A 17,172-nucleotide genomic window follows, 5' to 3' on the forward strand; every position below is an offset into this window, starting at 1 on the left:
TAAACCTATCAGTATGGTTGTGTTTAGTAGTTTTAATTCTCTCTCTTTTTGGGGAAACAGTTCAGTGGAGTGTAATAGTGTGCATAAATGCACCCCTGAATATTGAGATTTTATTTTCCCTGGTTTACAAATGACACAACACTTGCTCTTATTTCACATCACAGAAATTTATTGATGTCAAAAGATAAATACATTCATTTCTACTGTGACCAAGTTTACAGCTGTGTCATGTGCTTTTCCCCCCGCGATGCTGTTGTAACACAAGATTACCACTAAGTAGAGAAATATACTGACCAAATCCACATACAAATTCAACATTACAAACCTTACTCTGTCTTTTTAGACATAGCAAAAGCTAAAGGAGCGGTCCACTACTCCAAGGTGCAGCAGTTCAAAATCTACAGTATATACAGTACAGCTATCCAAAATAATCCCTTAAGTAACATGAATAAAATATCATACGTACTGAGTTTCAAAGTCACAACAGAGGTGGTACGTTAGCCAATGGACAACAAAAATCTGGACCTTTTACTTACATTAAGTAAATGTGCACTTCAATGTGACCATCAGAAGAAAGTGTCAGGGCTTTTTGGGCTTAGATTTAAAGAGCCTCTTTTAAAAGTAGTTTTAATACAAAAGGTTTGAGCATGTTGAGCTGTGGGAAGGCTACAACCTGATTTTCCTACAGTATGTCCTATAGGTGCCTTTCTCTGAGTGAATAAATAAATAAAGCCATGATTCGACTGTGTGAATTTGTAAATATGTATTTTCTATATAATCTGGAGCAGTTAGAACCTGCTAACTATGATCACTGGAGGGCTGATTCATTCCCATCAGGAACGTCCAACCCGTGTACCTACAGTTTGCCGTGTGTTTGCGTGCATGACGCTAGAGAGGTAACTCTGGAAACAAGAACATCCTCTCGTTAAAGGGAGATCGGTCCAACTGGACAAGGGTGAGAGGTATGAATTTCTCAAGTATGCCGATTGCGTCATGCTTTCAGCTCTCGGTAGGAGACACTTTGTGTGATGAGACTATACACGCGCAAACAGGAACATGTTACAAATGTGAGCGAATGAGTGAGCTTGTATTGTTACTGTTTGCGATTAGAGGCGGCAAGTGTCCTAAAGTGTCTCCAGAAGCCAATCGAACAGGCTTGACTGGAGAGACTTGCCCGCTTCTTCCGCTTTCTCGTGCATCTTACAGAACTGAACCACAGCGTCAAACAAGTCTGCAATCCTCCACGCCTTCTGAGACATCAGGTGGACCACCCTCAGGAACTGGGACAAAAAAAGAAAAAAAGGTACAGTCTCATGAGCTGTAGATTTCCCCCCCACAGTTAAATCAGGTAAGAAAATGACCAGAACAAAAAGCAAAAACAATACATCAGTAACATGATCTGCTTATAAATGTATTATTTGACAAGCCAGCAGCTTTGCCTACCTTTGCAACTCTCTTCTCTTTGGACTTCCTGAAGTAGAGAGCAGGAAGGCCTAGCTCCGAGGCAGCGATCCACTGTAGAGCCACTCTCAGCTCCAGGTCCATGCACTCTGGCTCGAGGTCACAGTTTACCACCAACAGCTCCCTGATGCTTCTGTCGCCTGCTGTTCTTGCTGAACTGCTCTCTAACAGATCAAATATAATATGGCATAACGTAGTACGAGTCAGCACTGAATAACACCTTGATGATAGCTATACTGTCCTCACTAACAAAGCAGTGTTGGGGCGCACAGACAATTCAGCCTGTTCTAAACTCACTGAAACATCAAAAGAAAAAGCATGTAGTCACGCAGCGTGTTCAGCTCTCCTGGGCTCAGTTTTGCTTCGTCTTTAAACAATGATGATCTTTGAGATAAAACACTTCTGGAACAATGGACCTTTAAGATTTTATGCACACACACACACACGTGTAATTTTTGAGGCTTAATCACAGCACTCTGCCTTGAATCCCTCAAGAGTTTCTGATGAGTAATAAGATGTTTAAACTGAGGAAGGTGTATAATTCACAAGTGGATATAACACTATAAGACTTTAAGAGCAATTATTTGGCGATTCAAAAATCCAACATTCCAATATATCGGTCAGTGTTTTGTTTTTTTCTTACACACGCACGAGAATATGAACTAGATGCAACATTTGTTGCATGTTTTTATTCATTTACTCACCCAAGTCTGCTCAGATCAGCTGGTTGTTGATCCCTTAGTTACACTGCAATAGGCCTAGGCTGCTAGGGCCTTCCCTAGATGCATTTCTTCTTCCGTCACCTCTTATCACTATGTGGTTATACACCACTTTGCATTAAATCGTTTTTCGTTATTAATCTCTGGCTGATCAACTAATAGGTTTCTACCTGTTAAAAGGACGTTTTTCCTTTCCACTATCACCAAGTGCTTGCTCATAATGGGTTATATGATCGTTGGGGTTTTCTCTCTATTATTGCAGGGTCTTTACATTTCAATATAAAGCACCTTGAGGCGACTGTTAATTGAGCTGAATTGAGATTGTGCTGTGTTGCCAGTAGGGAAGTTGCAGATTGTCCACCAGAGGACAAACTATGCGACATCAACACTCATAATTTCATTAAATGCTGTTTCTCTACTATTTGATTTTTTTTAACAGTTAATAAATAACAATACCAGCAAATTGATAAATAGCTAATATCCGCTAAATTAGCCAGTCTCTAAATAACACCATTGATGACTACGAATTTGAAACTACACTCACCAAATACAGTCTCTTTGGCTCCTGCCAGGTGGCATCTCTCAGTCTCCTCGCTATAAAGAAAGAAAATAATGGAGACTAAAAGTTTCACATATGTTGACATACATTAATGAAGCAGTTTGAAATTTTGGGAAAAGCAGTATCATTAATGCTTAAATGGGAAATAACCAACTTGCAATGCTACAGCAAGGAAAAGCATCAAGCCTGGCTCTCCAAAGGTAGCAAAATCTGGATACAAGCACATCTTGAAAGCTCGCTAATTACAAAGTTGCACATGTTCTGGTAACCTAAAAGCAATGCAACAGTATTTATTTTCATGTAATTAAAATATAACCCCAAATCCAAAGTTGGGATGTTGTAAAATGTAAATGAAAGCAGAATGCAGTAATATTAGAATCTCATAAACCCAATTTTATTCACAACAGAACATAAATGTTTGAACTGGGAAATTTGACAAGTTAATGAAAACGATTAGCTAAAAAACCCCAGCTGGATGAACATTTTGCAACGAATTAGGTCAATTTCACAAATTGTGGAAGAGTTTTATAATACTGTTCCTTTGAATACAGACTTAGAGCACCTCATCACTGACAGCGCATAATTTCATCGAAAGATTCAAAGAATCTAGAGAAATTTGTGCACAAGGACCAAGGCTGAAGATCAATATTGGATGCCTGCGATCTTCAGGCCCTCTACATTAAAAACAGGATGCTGTGTGGAAATCACTGAATAGACTCAGAAACACTTCCAGATATCGCTGTCTGTTAGTTCACCGTGCCATCCGCAAATGCAGGTTAAATCTACCATGCGCAGAAGAAGACGTGTGACATAATCTAGAAAGTGCTGAAAGGTATACACAGTCTTTAGAGCAACATCCAGATGACAACGTTTTCAGGGAAGGCCTTGCATATTTCAGCAAGAGGAGTCCAGACCAGAGTTTTTGCCAGCTGAAAACATCTGGGCCATGATGAAACAATATGAAGAAAGACAACTCAGGACTGCTGAACAGCTAGAATCCTCCATCCAGCAGCTGGTCTCTTCAGTTCCCAGATGTTTACAGACTGTTGTTAAAAGAGGAGAGGCTGCACAGTGGCAACCATGACCATTTGTGTGTGTGTGTGTGTGTGTGTGTGTGTGTGTGTGTGTGTGTGTGTGTGTGTGGGGGGGGGGGGGGCATCTTCGACCATCAAAGTGACCCTTTTTCTTTTTAAAAAAAATGCAACATTTCCTCAGTTTAAACATTGGATATGTTTTCTATGTTCTGTTGTGAGCAAAATGTGGGTTTTTAACATTCGAAAATCACAGAATTCTCTTATTTTATGAAGCATGCAAACATTTGTGGAATCAGGGTTTTAAAATACGATTTTTTTAATAGTTCACTAAATTACGAACCTTTTTGGATATTTAAAAAAAAATCTGCACTGTTAACCTGATTATTTACCGTTTAGACAAATGAAAAAGAACAGAATAAAAGCAGAAAATTCAAAAGGCTTTTGTCTGTTAAACAGAAAATTGTTATTTGTTCTGGAATGACACTTAATATCCTTGTCTAGCATGTGTGAGAGAAAATAATACCTGCAAGGTTTGTGTGTATTAAAAATGTCACTGTTGACACACCAGAGACATAATGAGAAATACAGTGATAGCAGAAACATACTGGATTACTGTGCTTTGAGAGGGAACATCAGAAAAAGAATCCAGGTCTACCAGGCCTAAGCTAGACGTGCTGCTGGTCCCATTCCTAGGAAGGAAAAACAAACAAACAAAAAAAACAAAAACAGCAAAAGTGTCATTTAAATGATGTCTCGAGACATCCAACACGATCGTTCACTTGTGAAGAGAACAATGTCCAAGCGCAGGGATGCAGGTCATGTTATTAGCTGGTGATTAACATATAAATAGCAGCTGCAGCAGAACTGGGCACTGAAGCTGGGAGAGCTGGTGATTCGTATTTTTTTGCCTGGCAGCTGGTCCGTCTGGAAATGGGGATGAGGCATATTTGGAGGCAGTTAGGTGGGGAGGGTGGACAGGCAAGGCCGGCAGCCGTGCCCTTGTGTCACAACATAGATCAGGGATGAGGCAGAGTTAAAGTAAGCAGGTAGATGGAGAGGTTGCAGTGTTATGGTGGTGCGCACAACTACTCTTGCTCTAAACACAGTACCTTGCTACTTCCTATTAACTCTCAGAACTGCCCAGATCATTGATTGTCCAGTTTGAGAAATTAAATGAGTTTAATCATTATGGTATACATCTCTTCTTTTTGTTTTAAGGAAAAAGGGGATCTTACACCATAAACTTATTTTAATAGGTGATTAGTTGGGTAAATAAATGAGAATTTGATGAAGCAGAGAATGGTTTAGTGGATGTTATGAGCTGGCCTTTTGATCCATGATATAAGAGCTCTTGCACCACTGGCTTTGCAGAGCGAGCTCTCTTGCCATACACTGCATTAGCAGGTGTGGATACTGGAGTGGCAGGGAGTAAATTGGCATTGGCACAGGAGAACACAGTTAGTAGCAATGGGCCAATGAGAGCGGGGTGAGGGTGTGAGCAGCAGCGTTTGGAGCAGTATCAAAAGAGCAGCGGTTACTGACCCCTCGCTCAGGTGGATAAAACTACTGGTCTCCTCGTGGGGGTCATCTTCGGGGGTTATGTGAGACCAGCTCCCCATGCTCTCTTCACTGCTAGCACTCATAGAACGCTTGTCTCTCTTCACTACTGCAGCCACGGCTGTCCTGTCCCTGTCACTGCTGGAGAGAGCAAACCGCAAGATGTCCACAATGTCGGCAGCAATGCTTTGGTCACTTTGGCTACTGTTCCTGCTCCTCTATGCACTACTATTGTTACGCAGACACCCAGATTTGTTACTACTAACCTCCTTTCTATAAGCCCATATCGGGATCATGTCTTACTGTAAACAGTAACTTTCTACAAATGACAAATGTCTTTGGAGTGTGAAATGATTATTAAAAAGAAAGCCAATTCCTTTGAATATCTTTAATGCACCAGCACACTGCATTTCCCATGGGCACTGTTGGATTTTCAGCTTTTTTTTTTTCCAGGACACTGATTAAATTAAGTCATAATCAGATGATTGAGAGCTGCCATCCTCAATTCTGCAGGGAAATCAGGTTTTATTGAATCGGCGAGTGACTGACTTGCACTCGCACACAAGGGACAAACACATGCACTCCACTTGTTTCTGGATTACACGTTTTATCAAGCGTTACAAAAAAAAAAAAAAAAAAAAAAAAAAAAAAAAAAACCACAATAAAACTCTACATTGAGCTTTCATACATTCCACTTATCGGCTTCTCTTGCACATTAGTGATGCTGCTCATACACTTTAGTGGTGTCATTACAGTCCAAATGGAAACATGCAGTCTTTGTTACCCCAGAAATGTGAACTAAAAATGTTCTCCTTGACAGTCCTACAATCTGCTGTCTCCCGTGAAAGCCCCTCAAGACATTTACAGCATTAGAATAAATCTCACCACCATGCCGAGTCCCTGTCTTGCTAAAACGTCAGTCTGGTTTCAATTACTCGTGTATCTGACAATGCAGCCCCCAAATTCTTTGTCATTTCGGCTGTCTCAGTAGAATCTCAGTTCCGATTCTATCTATTTCAATATCAGCGAGTGTTTTGTGGTTTGTTATCCTAGTGTGAGTGCAGCTTGTACTGATAAAGGGGACTTCAGCGGCCACTCTGTGGATAAAGGATGAAGCTGCTAAAAGCTTTCTGCACACACAGTACATCACCCAGACAATGTGAGTCACAGCCTAGCCAAACCTGCTAAAATAGATTAGTTCACCCAGTAAATAGATCCTCTGCGTGCCGACTAAGCTTTGATCAAACTCTATAAATAGCACTGTACACCTGCATTTTATGTGTTTAGTCCAGATTTTCATACTTTGTTTAAAAATAGTCGAGCACTTTTTTTATTTCTCTCCCTTACTCTTGTCAGAGAGATCAATCTCTACGTTTCACATCCAGTTGATGACTATTCTGCTGCAGGGTTATTAAAGAAAACTCTGCCTGAAGAAGGAGGGGTCGGACTCACACAAAAGCCTGTGAGCAGTGTAATACCTGCTGCTGTTGGTGGGAGCTCTCTCCGTATGCTTGGTAGCCGGCGTGTCTGATGACACTTCTTGATGTCCCCCTGTTCTTTCAGGGTTTGAGACTGTTTCTTCATCTCGCTGATCTCCTTCGATGTGGATCAGCGGCACATTTCTGGGGCCCCTTATGCAGGCTGAACCACTGTCACTTCCCCCGATGCTGCCAGCTTGCTCCTGGCTCGACCTACTTCGGCTACAGCGTAGATGGGATTGCTTGAACCCCCTCCTCCTTTCACCAACAGGCATGTGCGCCTGTGGATGTGACCCAGGTGTGCCTCCACCTACATCTTGCTGTCCCCCCAGCGCAGATTTGCCAATATCCACTATGTCAGCTGCCAGGCGATTGGCAAACTGCTGCACATGGGGCTGCGAGTCTCCTGCAGCTTCCAAATCAATACTGTCTTCAGGATCAGCGATGATCTTGTTCTTTCTCATCAAGGACTCGATAGAGCTTGACCAGGTCTCATGAATTAGCATATCAGTAATCTGGTCAGTCTTACCCCTCTGATAGAGGCATGAGTCTGACTTGCACAGTCCTGTGGCTGACACAGAGTTGGTGGGGAAGATATTTAATGTGTCCCCGTGCACATTCCGCGCAAATCCATCAAAAGAGTTCGCTTTTATGGGCGAGTTGACAGTCAGCCGCGAGTCTGAGGAGCGCCGGTCTGGCACCGAAGACTGACGTATACAGAAGGGTGTTCTTAGAGGAGGTGGGAACAGGCTGTTGCTCCACTCTTTAGTCTTTGCAATGCCATATTCTTTGTTTTCCTTATCCATATCCCGAAGCATAAACCTGTAGAACTCCTCTGTGATGCTCTCGGTGCTCGACTGTTTAGACAGGCACGATGACGCCCTGACATTAAGGTGGCCGTTTTTCTTTGATGCAGCCTGCTGTACAGCAGCAGCCAGGATGCTGCTGGCATTCTTCCCTGCATAGTAGTCCAACAGAAGGTCAAAGCCTCTGCCCTCTGTCTCCATCTGGTTAACCATGAACCGAGAAAACTCATCTGTGATGCTCTCGCAGCTGGACTGCTTAGAAATCGAGCTGCCGCGACTCAAGTTCTGACCTAACCGGCTGCCCGGGCCCAGAGTGTTGGGTGTGCCGGATGGGTCTGTGTCTTCTTCTGGAATGCTCTCATAACTGGATGCCTTCCCACGGCTCCACCTCTCACACTGCAGTCTGCTGCGCTGCTGGCCTGTTTTGGAGGTATCCACCACATTGAGTTCAGGGCAGTTCAGGATCCTAGCCGTGACCTCAGAGGCAAAGAGGGCAAATGGGTCCTGCGGTTCGTCAGGGTTTACAGACTCGTCTACCACCCGGTTGACCAGCCGCTCCATTAGCTCTGGCTGCTCCTCAGTTTTCCTTTTAATTTCACTTAGGCGGGGCGCCCGATGTTTTCTGGAAGCTGAATTGCTGTTCTGACCCTCTTTTCTCCTCAGTACTGTGCGGCAAGCAGGGATCAAATAACCCTCGGGGACTTCAGCAGAGGACCCTTTAAGGGCACAGAACCAGGGCTGTTTCCCAGTGGAGTTTTCTAGACAGATTGCTGCAAGTTCTGTGGCCATAGACACCACCGTGGAAGCCAAATCATCAGCATAGCAAGTAATTGGTGTCCTGGACTCTGAGTCTATTCTGAAAGAGTTCAGGGAGGACTGAGGTGTCAGAGAGGCCTGTCTGCTGTCACTGCCTGTCCCCAGTCGTCCTCTCCTCTCTGTGACCTGAACTGGGATTTCACTTAAAGGCTCTCTGATTGCACCACTGCCCTGCTGGCTGTCAGAAAAGTCTTTGGCTGGCAAGGAAGTGGGTTTAGACTGAGTTTGCCTGCACAATGACTGCTGCTGTTGTTCTTTGATGTTTGCTGCCGAGGACGATGCAATGACATCACCTTCCTCAAGTGCATATTTCTCCTTCAGCCCTGCAACTGTGGATAACTTATCTGTGCAGTGCAGCACGCCGCTTAGATTCTCATTATGCCCAAATAAGCACTGTAATTGGCTTAATGGATCCTTGGCATCCTCCTTGATGTTAGCAGGTTCCTTAACACAAGCATCACCCTCTCGTGTGTCGCATGACCCTTGGTCACACGTGGAGATGTGGCTGATCTTTTTCTGTGTCAGGCAGAGAATATCAAACAGCAGATTGTTGACACTGTCTTGCAGAAATACCTGAAAGCTTGGCGCCTCCTTCCCGGTACCCTCCAGTTCCTTTTTCTTTTTTGCCTTCTCTAAAGCGTGCTTGAATAGACTGTCTGCCACTTCATTTATTAATTCATCCACCTCCCTTTCATCTGTGTAGCTTTTTTTGGAAAACGTAATGCCATCTACTATCTTGTTATGCGTGGTTTCCAGCAGATGGGCTACACTCCTGTAGCCTTGTGGCTGAGTCAGCACCTCAGCTGCTTCCCGATGCAGGACTTCAGCAATGTTGGCACGAAATGCTTCAACGCTGGTTCCCTCTGCCACGCTGCAGTGCAGCGTGAAGGCTGCGGAGGCCTCGGCAGCAGACATCAGACCGCGGGACGCCGTGTAAATTTCAGCGGGATCCGTGTCCGAATCGCCGCCGTCTCCGGGCTCCTCCATTAAGTCCACAGCTGCGACAGCGCCGGCTACCTGAGCCATGCCACACATAGCTGAGGAGAAGGAGTACTCTTCTTTATCTTCTGGTTCCTGCAGCTCCTCATTGACGTCCTCTTCCGAAGCAGATTCCATGGCGAGCTGTTCTGTTAGCTGCGGGGTAGTAATAGTGCCAATAACATTGGCAGCACAGGCCAAAGCCACCTCTACATGTTTGGATACGTGTCCGCCATTGTCATGGGGATTGTGAGCCTGCGTCTCATTCTGTTGCTTTTCTCCAGTTTTGGTAGCGTGATCGGGCACGTGAGGCACCTGGTTCTCCGGCCATTCTGCAGCCCCGTCAGAACTGTCTGGGCTCTGAACAATGACAATTTTAGGGAGTTCAAAAGAGCAGGTGCGCTGTTGGGAAGGCTGTTTAGTCTTTGAAGGGCTCTTGAAGTTGGGAGGGCAACTAGAGAGGGACACACTGATGGCTGCCTCTGAGGCAAAGGAGGTTTCATCTTGAGAGAGCCGTATGAAGGCATCCTGCAGTACCGACTCAGCCAGATTGGTGGCGTAGTACCCCGCTGACTCTTTAGTCTGGATGCTTGCTCGCTGATGCCCTTCCTTTTTCACCTCGGCATCCTCCCTTTGCTGATGACGTGCCAGCTGTCCCCGATGACTTGCAAGTCTGACACAGTGTTTCTGTGCAGCTTCTGGCACGCTCTCTCCCAGGTCACCGCTCTCTGGCTCTGAACAGACAGGGAAAAAATAAAAGCCGTGGGAAGAGAGAATGACAAACGTCTACACTGATTAGGAAGCAGCGCCACCGGTTTCCAAAATGTCACATCAACAGTAGAATATTATCCCGATTTGCCCTCCACTGACTCTGTGTCAAATTAAAATTTCCCTTAGAGAAAATACATTTCTGAGTGCAACAACAATAATTATAATCTTTACCCAGCTGAAAACAAACCCTGCTGTACTCACCATTTCTGAAGCCGTCGTCCTCGCTGTCATCTCCCAAGTGTTCTGAGGCCGTCAGGAAGTCTTCCTCTATGGACGAGATAGAGCGATTGGTGTCATCATCGAGGCGCTGTCCAGCCGCTTTGCCCTGCTGACACTGTCGCTCTTTTCCCCACTGCAGGCCGATCAGGAACTTGTTGATCTCAAAGATGATGCTACCAGGCTGTGTGGAGCGTCTCTTTCCTGAACACTGAAGCAGGCACACACCTGTGCATCTCTGCCCACCCTGAATGAAGCACGGACAACTTTCATGTACGCTCACACATACTCAATATATAATGTATCCAAAGGTCTTAAAGTATTAAAAAACCCACTACAGACAACACATAGGTAAGCACAGTTAACACATAGTCACAAACTTTACTATAAATCTCTTAAAACATTATACAGCTCTATTGCCTGTTTTTCTTCCATATATTTGATATACTATTAATTGCTTCGGACCTGCTAATGAAAGTTTAATAGGCTGTGTAGGCTCCTATAGGGCTGTTTATTGATTCTCACAGCAGTTTTAAACATTTATTTATTGGATGAGCTTCAAAAAAGCAACCGCAACAGGGGATTTTTTATTTAATGACAAATACACCAACAGAAAGGCTTATTAGTTAGCTACGTGTCTGTATGTAATTTTTATTGCCGTTTAAAAATTCAGAGTATGGAATTAAAAAGCGACTTTTTGCTCGGTACCTGCAGGTGTGTTTTCTTTACACGCACCTGCTGAACAAAGTCATATTTGCGGTAGCGTCTGGATGAATTAAGTGTGAACGCATCCTTTGCATCGAAAAAGTTCAAACCAAATGTCTTTTTATCAGACTTTTTTTTTATGGAAATGTTTTACTCTTGATGTTTGCTGCTTTGTATTCAGACATACTTTGAATCCAGTTGTCTGTTACCGGCCCAGTTTTCACATGACTATATTTGGAACACACGCATCGCTTTTTTTGCACAAAAATAAAAGTCAAACCTGAAGTTGGTGTTTGCCAAGATAGCAGTGTGCCTCAAAAGATGAGGACATGCTTTTACTAGACTAAAAATGGAAGAATTGCTCCATAAAACGAATGGACTCCCTCATGTGGGGTCTTTTTCCCAGCACAAAAGGTTCACATCTAATCGCACAGCGCTGCTGTACGAGAACAGCTTGTGCTCTTGGCCAGTCAATCCAAAGGCTGGAAATACGTGTAACGAATAGAAAACCACTACAAACTTACCTGAGCTGAGGGGTGTGGGTGCGCTTGGCAAGCTTCTGTGGCTTCTAATCCACCCAGCAGTAGGATCTCATTTTCTTTCGGCTGGTGGACGGTCAGTAACTCAACAAGCTTTGGCAGATCTGGAGACACAGATGCCAATTTCTGCAAGACACAATCCAAGCACAGAGACAATACTAGATGATAACAACAAAGCGTTTAGTCAAGTCACTTCAAAGCTGAACATAATGTGCTCTCTGCGGTTCCAAGTCAGAGACACATAATTATAAAATTCTTCCTGTGAGAAGACTTGAACCATGTGGAATGATCATTGATCGCCCACCACCGCCAGCTGCAAAAGACTGCAAAATCTGCGTATTTTCTACACAAATCATCCCTCTAATTCTGGGTAATGATCTTGAATCCATGGCAACTGAGCCAATGTATGTATCGTATGTGAAATACAAGGACCAGAGTTCCTGAGAGATGAAAAGTGGGAAGGAAGGAGGGGGGGGGAAGGGGTGCAAGGAGAGAACAAATGAGGGTGGAGGAGAAATCTGCTCACCTTGACGCTTTTGTCATCACGACAGTCAGTTTTCTGTGGGTCCAGATTTACAAAACAGACCTGAGAGTGAAGAAAAAGAGGGCGTCAGGATGACGGGATTTTACAGTAATTTTGAAGTTTCTGCACTGCCTGTCCATCAGCTACACTACAGAAGCCGTCTGTTCAGGCCACCACATTGTCATATTGACAGAGGCCTTTCTAAGGAGATGTTCTTGTCTCAGAGGGGCTGGTAGGAGCAGGTGTAAACCAGAAATGATTTTCTTTCCCCATGTCTCCTCTTTTGCTTTTCCTCTTCAGCTGTCTCCACGCTTTCACAGCGTGCCTGTCATAGTCCCCGTCTTTCATTCCCTGCCGGTCTCGCGTTCCCTCGGCTCTGACTGCAGGTTTAATGTGATGGAGTTCTCATGTCAGTACTGGGACCCCGGGACTGTCCAATAGCTGCTGTTTGATTCTGCAGCATACAACCTCTGCTCTAAGTTGGCGCAGCCAAGTTTGTCCTGTGTGGCTAAATGAATACAGCTCAGCTGCAACAGCATTGGAAGGGGAGTGCAGTTCACCTTGAGTAGCACCCCTACTCAATATGAATGTGCAGGGTGCTTCGAAGTGCCTTGGGCAGAGCGATATGTTTGCAATGCAATCACGATTTCATAATTTAAGAGAAGGAAATTATAGATACTCAGAGAGTATTACATATCTGTCATTGTTAATGGAAAGTATGAAAACATTCAGGATTAGCAAGGTAAAATTAGAACCAGTAGTTTTCAGTTATTGGCCTGATGTGATTGGCTGTTCCGTTTCTGTTTAACAGATGGGCATATATGAGAGCATTACTGTAATAACTATAATACAAAGGCAATTTCAGAGAAATACAATGAAGGAAATTCAAGAGGAGGGTGACCCCGCGCTTGATCGACAAAAGCCACTAGAAGAAAAAGGTGTGTAATAGTCTGGGAGGTCACAAAGGAATCCAGGGAAGCAACTCTTGTTGACTCCTGCTCTGTATGTACTCCTTGCAGCCCTGCATGGAGAACATGCTGCTCTCCTGACAGAATCGTCCAGCCTGTCTGCAGTTTGCATTTAAAGGTCATGGTGGCAAGCCAGAGGGTTGTTAAAGAATGTCTTGTGTATGGATGTGACAAAAATAAAAAATAAAAAAAAAATCCTCCAAACAGTTTATGTTTGGAGAAGGGGAAACCCGGTTATGTCCGTGCCATGCGTTGGGCTGACTGAGCTACATCTCGGTCAGGGCTGCTCGCCACGATTGATGGAACAATGAATTCTGAATCGTAGCAGCAAACTCCAAATGAAAATGTCAGGATATGAATTGAAGCAATAGAGAAAGTGGGTCATGCGGCAAACAGCCACCCTGAGGATGCGAGTGGTTTTATAGAAGATAGATAAGGGTAGATAAAGTTAACGTTTTGTAACGTGACCGTAATCAAACAGAAATTACATAAAAGGACCTGAGGGAAGCAGTTCGAGTGAGGAAATCTACCAACATCCTAGAGCTGAAGCTGTACAGTGAGCTGTTTTATACAGAGAACAAGCCAAAAACTCCAACAAAGGACTGATCCACAGTTACTGGACATATTCAGTTGCACCTATTGTTGGATTATGTTCAGTATTTGGTTCCACCTAAGGTTTGCATATTTTGTGTCCTCACAAATCCCTGTGGGATTGTAGATAACAGAAAAACGAATAACCAAATCTAGTTTGTTTTCATTTAAAAAAAAAAAAAAAAAAAAAAAAAAAAAAAAATTGGCTCTTGTTGATTTTTTTAGGATCATGAAAGGTCACAGTGTCTAACATCTAACCATCTGTTGGTTGCTCATTAATTTAGTCATTCTTAGTTACTGTGGTATCTTCTCTTCTCTCAGTGAACTTGGGGGTGGGGGGGAGAGAATACTGCTAGCTCTCCCTTTCACTGCCGCCACCTCCACGTCTGCTCTACCTGCTGATATCTAACCCCATTCTTTCCTCTACAGACCTGCAAAAACAATATAGATTCAAATAACCACATTTTGACGCCCATCACAGTTTGAAATAATTTCCCCTGAACCTCCTGAGGTGTGCCTGGCGTTTGCTGCTAGGCTTTTAAGCAGCAGTTGTGAGACGGCACACATACCTCACGACTTTCATCTTTTCCTCATTTATCTGTGTTTGCTTAAAGAAGATCTAGTCCCAGAAAGCAGTGTCAAAGTATAGAAGCCACAACAGATCCACATGTATTTTTTTGGGTAATTTTGGGGGGAAATAATGTCACATTTTCTAGCTGCAGATGTTAAAGTGAAGCAACAACTGCTGCGATAAATAGGCCAATGTACTCATGAGTTTATATTCCAACATGAGGATTTGCTTCTGCTGTTTTTGCCATCTTTAAAACACAGTCAGGGCTTCTTCATCAAAGAAAATGGTAGAGTTAAAAGAAACAAAAGACTGATAACTTTCAAAGAAAGGGCAGTGACAAAAAACAAAAAACCTGTCTGCAAAGTCAGATGGAAGCAGTCAAAATATCCTTCAGCCAAAAGCATAATGTGACACATTCAGAAAGGCCAATTTCCCCCTCACCTTCAATCTGCTATCTTCCAGTCAAACAATGATTTCTAAACTATGAAGGCTAATAGGATGAAAAATGCTGCTCAAAAACAGATTCAGCCAAACAGAAAAGATGTGAAGTTAATGGCAGCTGACAATGACAGAATCTATGAAAAGTCTCTCCAGTCGCACCCTGATGAGGATGGTGGATTTTTATTTAACTATGGATGGATGGATATTTAGTCATTCATTTATGTTTGTCTGGTGCCCTTCACGGGCCGCATGTGTCACCTATAACATTCTCCTTTGCTGACTCACTATCAAAATATTCAGAGCAATCTACTCAGCGAGGAGTGAAAGCAGTTTGCCGTTTTGCTCGTCTTTTCAGATCAGTTTACAGGGCGTGATGACGACCTTTTCTGTTGTCACAATTGCCGTTAAATGCCAGTGAGATGCACATCAGGCATTAGATTACACACCAGTATAAAAATATTTCCACATGCTGAACCTAATCTGATCCAAAAAGGAGGCTGATAATTGATTTTTTTAACTTCTTTCACTGTGTTTGGTTTTGTGTCTGCAGTTTTTCACTTCCTGTCCACTTGCTCATCACGGGATGAACAGCCAGTTCCGTTCCCTAGCTTATGAATGTCTCAGCAGTATTCGCTTGTGCTGATTATTTGGAAATGTTCCCAGAGAAAGCCACCACGACATCTCCCACCCGTCTACCAACACGTCGCCTGCGCACAACCCACAGGCAGAACAAATCGAGCGATCCAGACCCGTGACCTTGAGAGGGGACTGAAGCAATTTAACACTATCAGACGGCGAGAGTCAAGAGGAGGTTGTTCTACATTTGGGAAAGGAGAGGACCATTCAGCCGTCTCATGGTGACGCAAGCGCAGGGACATGCTCTGATTCTATCAGACATAGTGGACAACACGCAGGTGCATCAGCCCGTCTCTGAAGGACTGACCAGGTGGGTGAGATAAAGAGGACAAAGAAATGGTTTGATGTTAGAACGTGATGAAGAATAATGGGCTCCAGTTTTGAGCAACAGCCAGTAGTAAGAGGTTATTAGCTTTGACTTATATTTTATATCAGTAGTTACATTATGGCTTCATAGTGTAGTGGTTTAGACCTGGGAGGAGATACAAACCTATTTGGGGTTGCATCAGGAACGACGTGTACAAATCTCTTGACTCAAATATGCAGTGAAGCTGATTAACGGATAAAGGTAGCTTATCACTAATTATATTCATTTTCTAAGTGAAGTTCATGGTTAAAGTTCCACTAACTGATGGAGTAACAAACCTTGGACATGCTGACATTTACAATAATCACCTTCGAGGTGGTTTATTGAGCCCGCTGAGCAGCCGCAGAGCATACTAACACTCATTTGGAGTGTCTGACCACCTCATGAGTCTTAGATCAATACTCCCTCTCCGTCTGAGATTTGACTGCTGCTTTCACCAGCTGATTGCTACCTACCTTAAAACAGAATAATTGCTACGATGCCTTCCAGTCAGGTTTTAGACAGAACCACAGCACTGAAACCGCTCTGACCAAAGTGTTTAATGACATATGTCTGAATACAGACAGTGGAAAAATGTCAGTCCTAGTTTTACTGGATCTCAGTGCAGCATTTGATACAGTTGACCACAACATATTACTCAAACGACTGGAGAACTGGGCAGGTCTTTCAGGAACTGTACTAAACTGGTTCAAAACATACGTAGAAAACAGGAAATACTTTGTATCAATAGGTAACTTCACATCTGAGCAGACAAGTATCACATGTGGAGTTCCCCAAGGTTCCATCTTGGGACCCCTTCTGTTTAACATCTACATGCTCCCACTTGCACAGATTATAAACAACAACAAAATAAACTATCACAGCTATGCAGATGACACACAAATATATATCACAATGTCACCAGGAGACCAAGGCCCTGTACAGGCTCTTGGTAAATGCATTGAGGAAATCAATGACTGGTTGTGCCACAATTTTCTCCAGCTAAACAAAAACAAAACTGAGGTAATAGTCTTTGGCGCCAAAGAAAAACGATTACAGGTCACCAGAGAACTTCAATCTATACATCTAAAAACCACAAACCAGGCGAGAAATTTGGGTGTAGTGATGGATGCAGACCTAAACTTAGAAAAACACATTAAGACAATAACAAAGTCAGCTTACTATCACCTCAAGAATATATCAAGGATAAAAGATCTGATGTCTCAACAGGACCTGGAAAAACTAGTCCATGCATTCATCTTTAGTAGGCTTGATTACTGTAACAGCATCTTTACAGGTCTACCTAAAAAAAAAATCAGTCAGACAACTACAGCTCATTCAGAACTCTGCTGCTCGAGTCCTCACTAAGACCAAAAAAGTGGACCACATCAGTCCAGCTCTGAGGTCCTTACACTGGCTGCCTGTCCGTCAGAGGATAGACTTTAAAGTTCTGATGC

The 17,172-nt window shown here is 43.5% G+C and overlaps 1 protein-coding gene across 3 annotated transcripts in view; it reads right to left on the reverse strand.

The window, feature by feature from the left end:
- Positions 1-146: 146 nt before the first annotated feature.
- sphkap (SPHK1 interactor, AKAP domain containing) overlaps positions 147-17,172 on the reverse strand; it is a 35,496-nt gene continuing 18,470 nt past the window's right edge. For 2 of the 3 annotated variants that reach the window (XM_082503186.1, XM_082503187.1), the window contains exons 4-12: positions 12,166-12,225; positions 11,625-11,765; positions 10,381-10,642; positions 6,809-10,142; positions 5,316-5,471; positions 4,379-4,462; positions 2,725-2,774; positions 1,444-1,625; positions 147-1,280 (exon numbers count right to left, since the gene is read on the reverse strand). In XM_082503186.1, the coding sequence (XP_082359312.1) occupies positions 1,125-1,280; positions 1,444-1,625; positions 2,725-2,774; positions 4,379-4,462; positions 5,316-5,471; positions 6,809-10,142; positions 10,381-10,642; positions 11,625-11,765; positions 12,166-12,225 (4,425 nt within the window). In that variant the 3' untranslated portion in view covers positions 147-1,124. The remainder of the gene's footprint in view (positions 1,281-1,443; positions 1,626-2,724; positions 2,775-4,378; positions 4,463-5,315; positions 5,472-6,808; positions 10,143-10,380; positions 10,643-11,624; positions 11,766-12,165; positions 12,226-17,172) is intronic. The other variant, XM_082503188.1, reaches the window with a different exon arrangement.

Source organism: Aulonocara stuartgranti (genome assembly GCF_965226115.1).
Source record: "Aulonocara stuartgranti genome assembly, chromosome: 14".
Lineage (NCBI taxonomy): Eukaryota > Metazoa > Chordata > Actinopteri > Cichliformes > Cichlidae > Aulonocara > Aulonocara stuartgranti.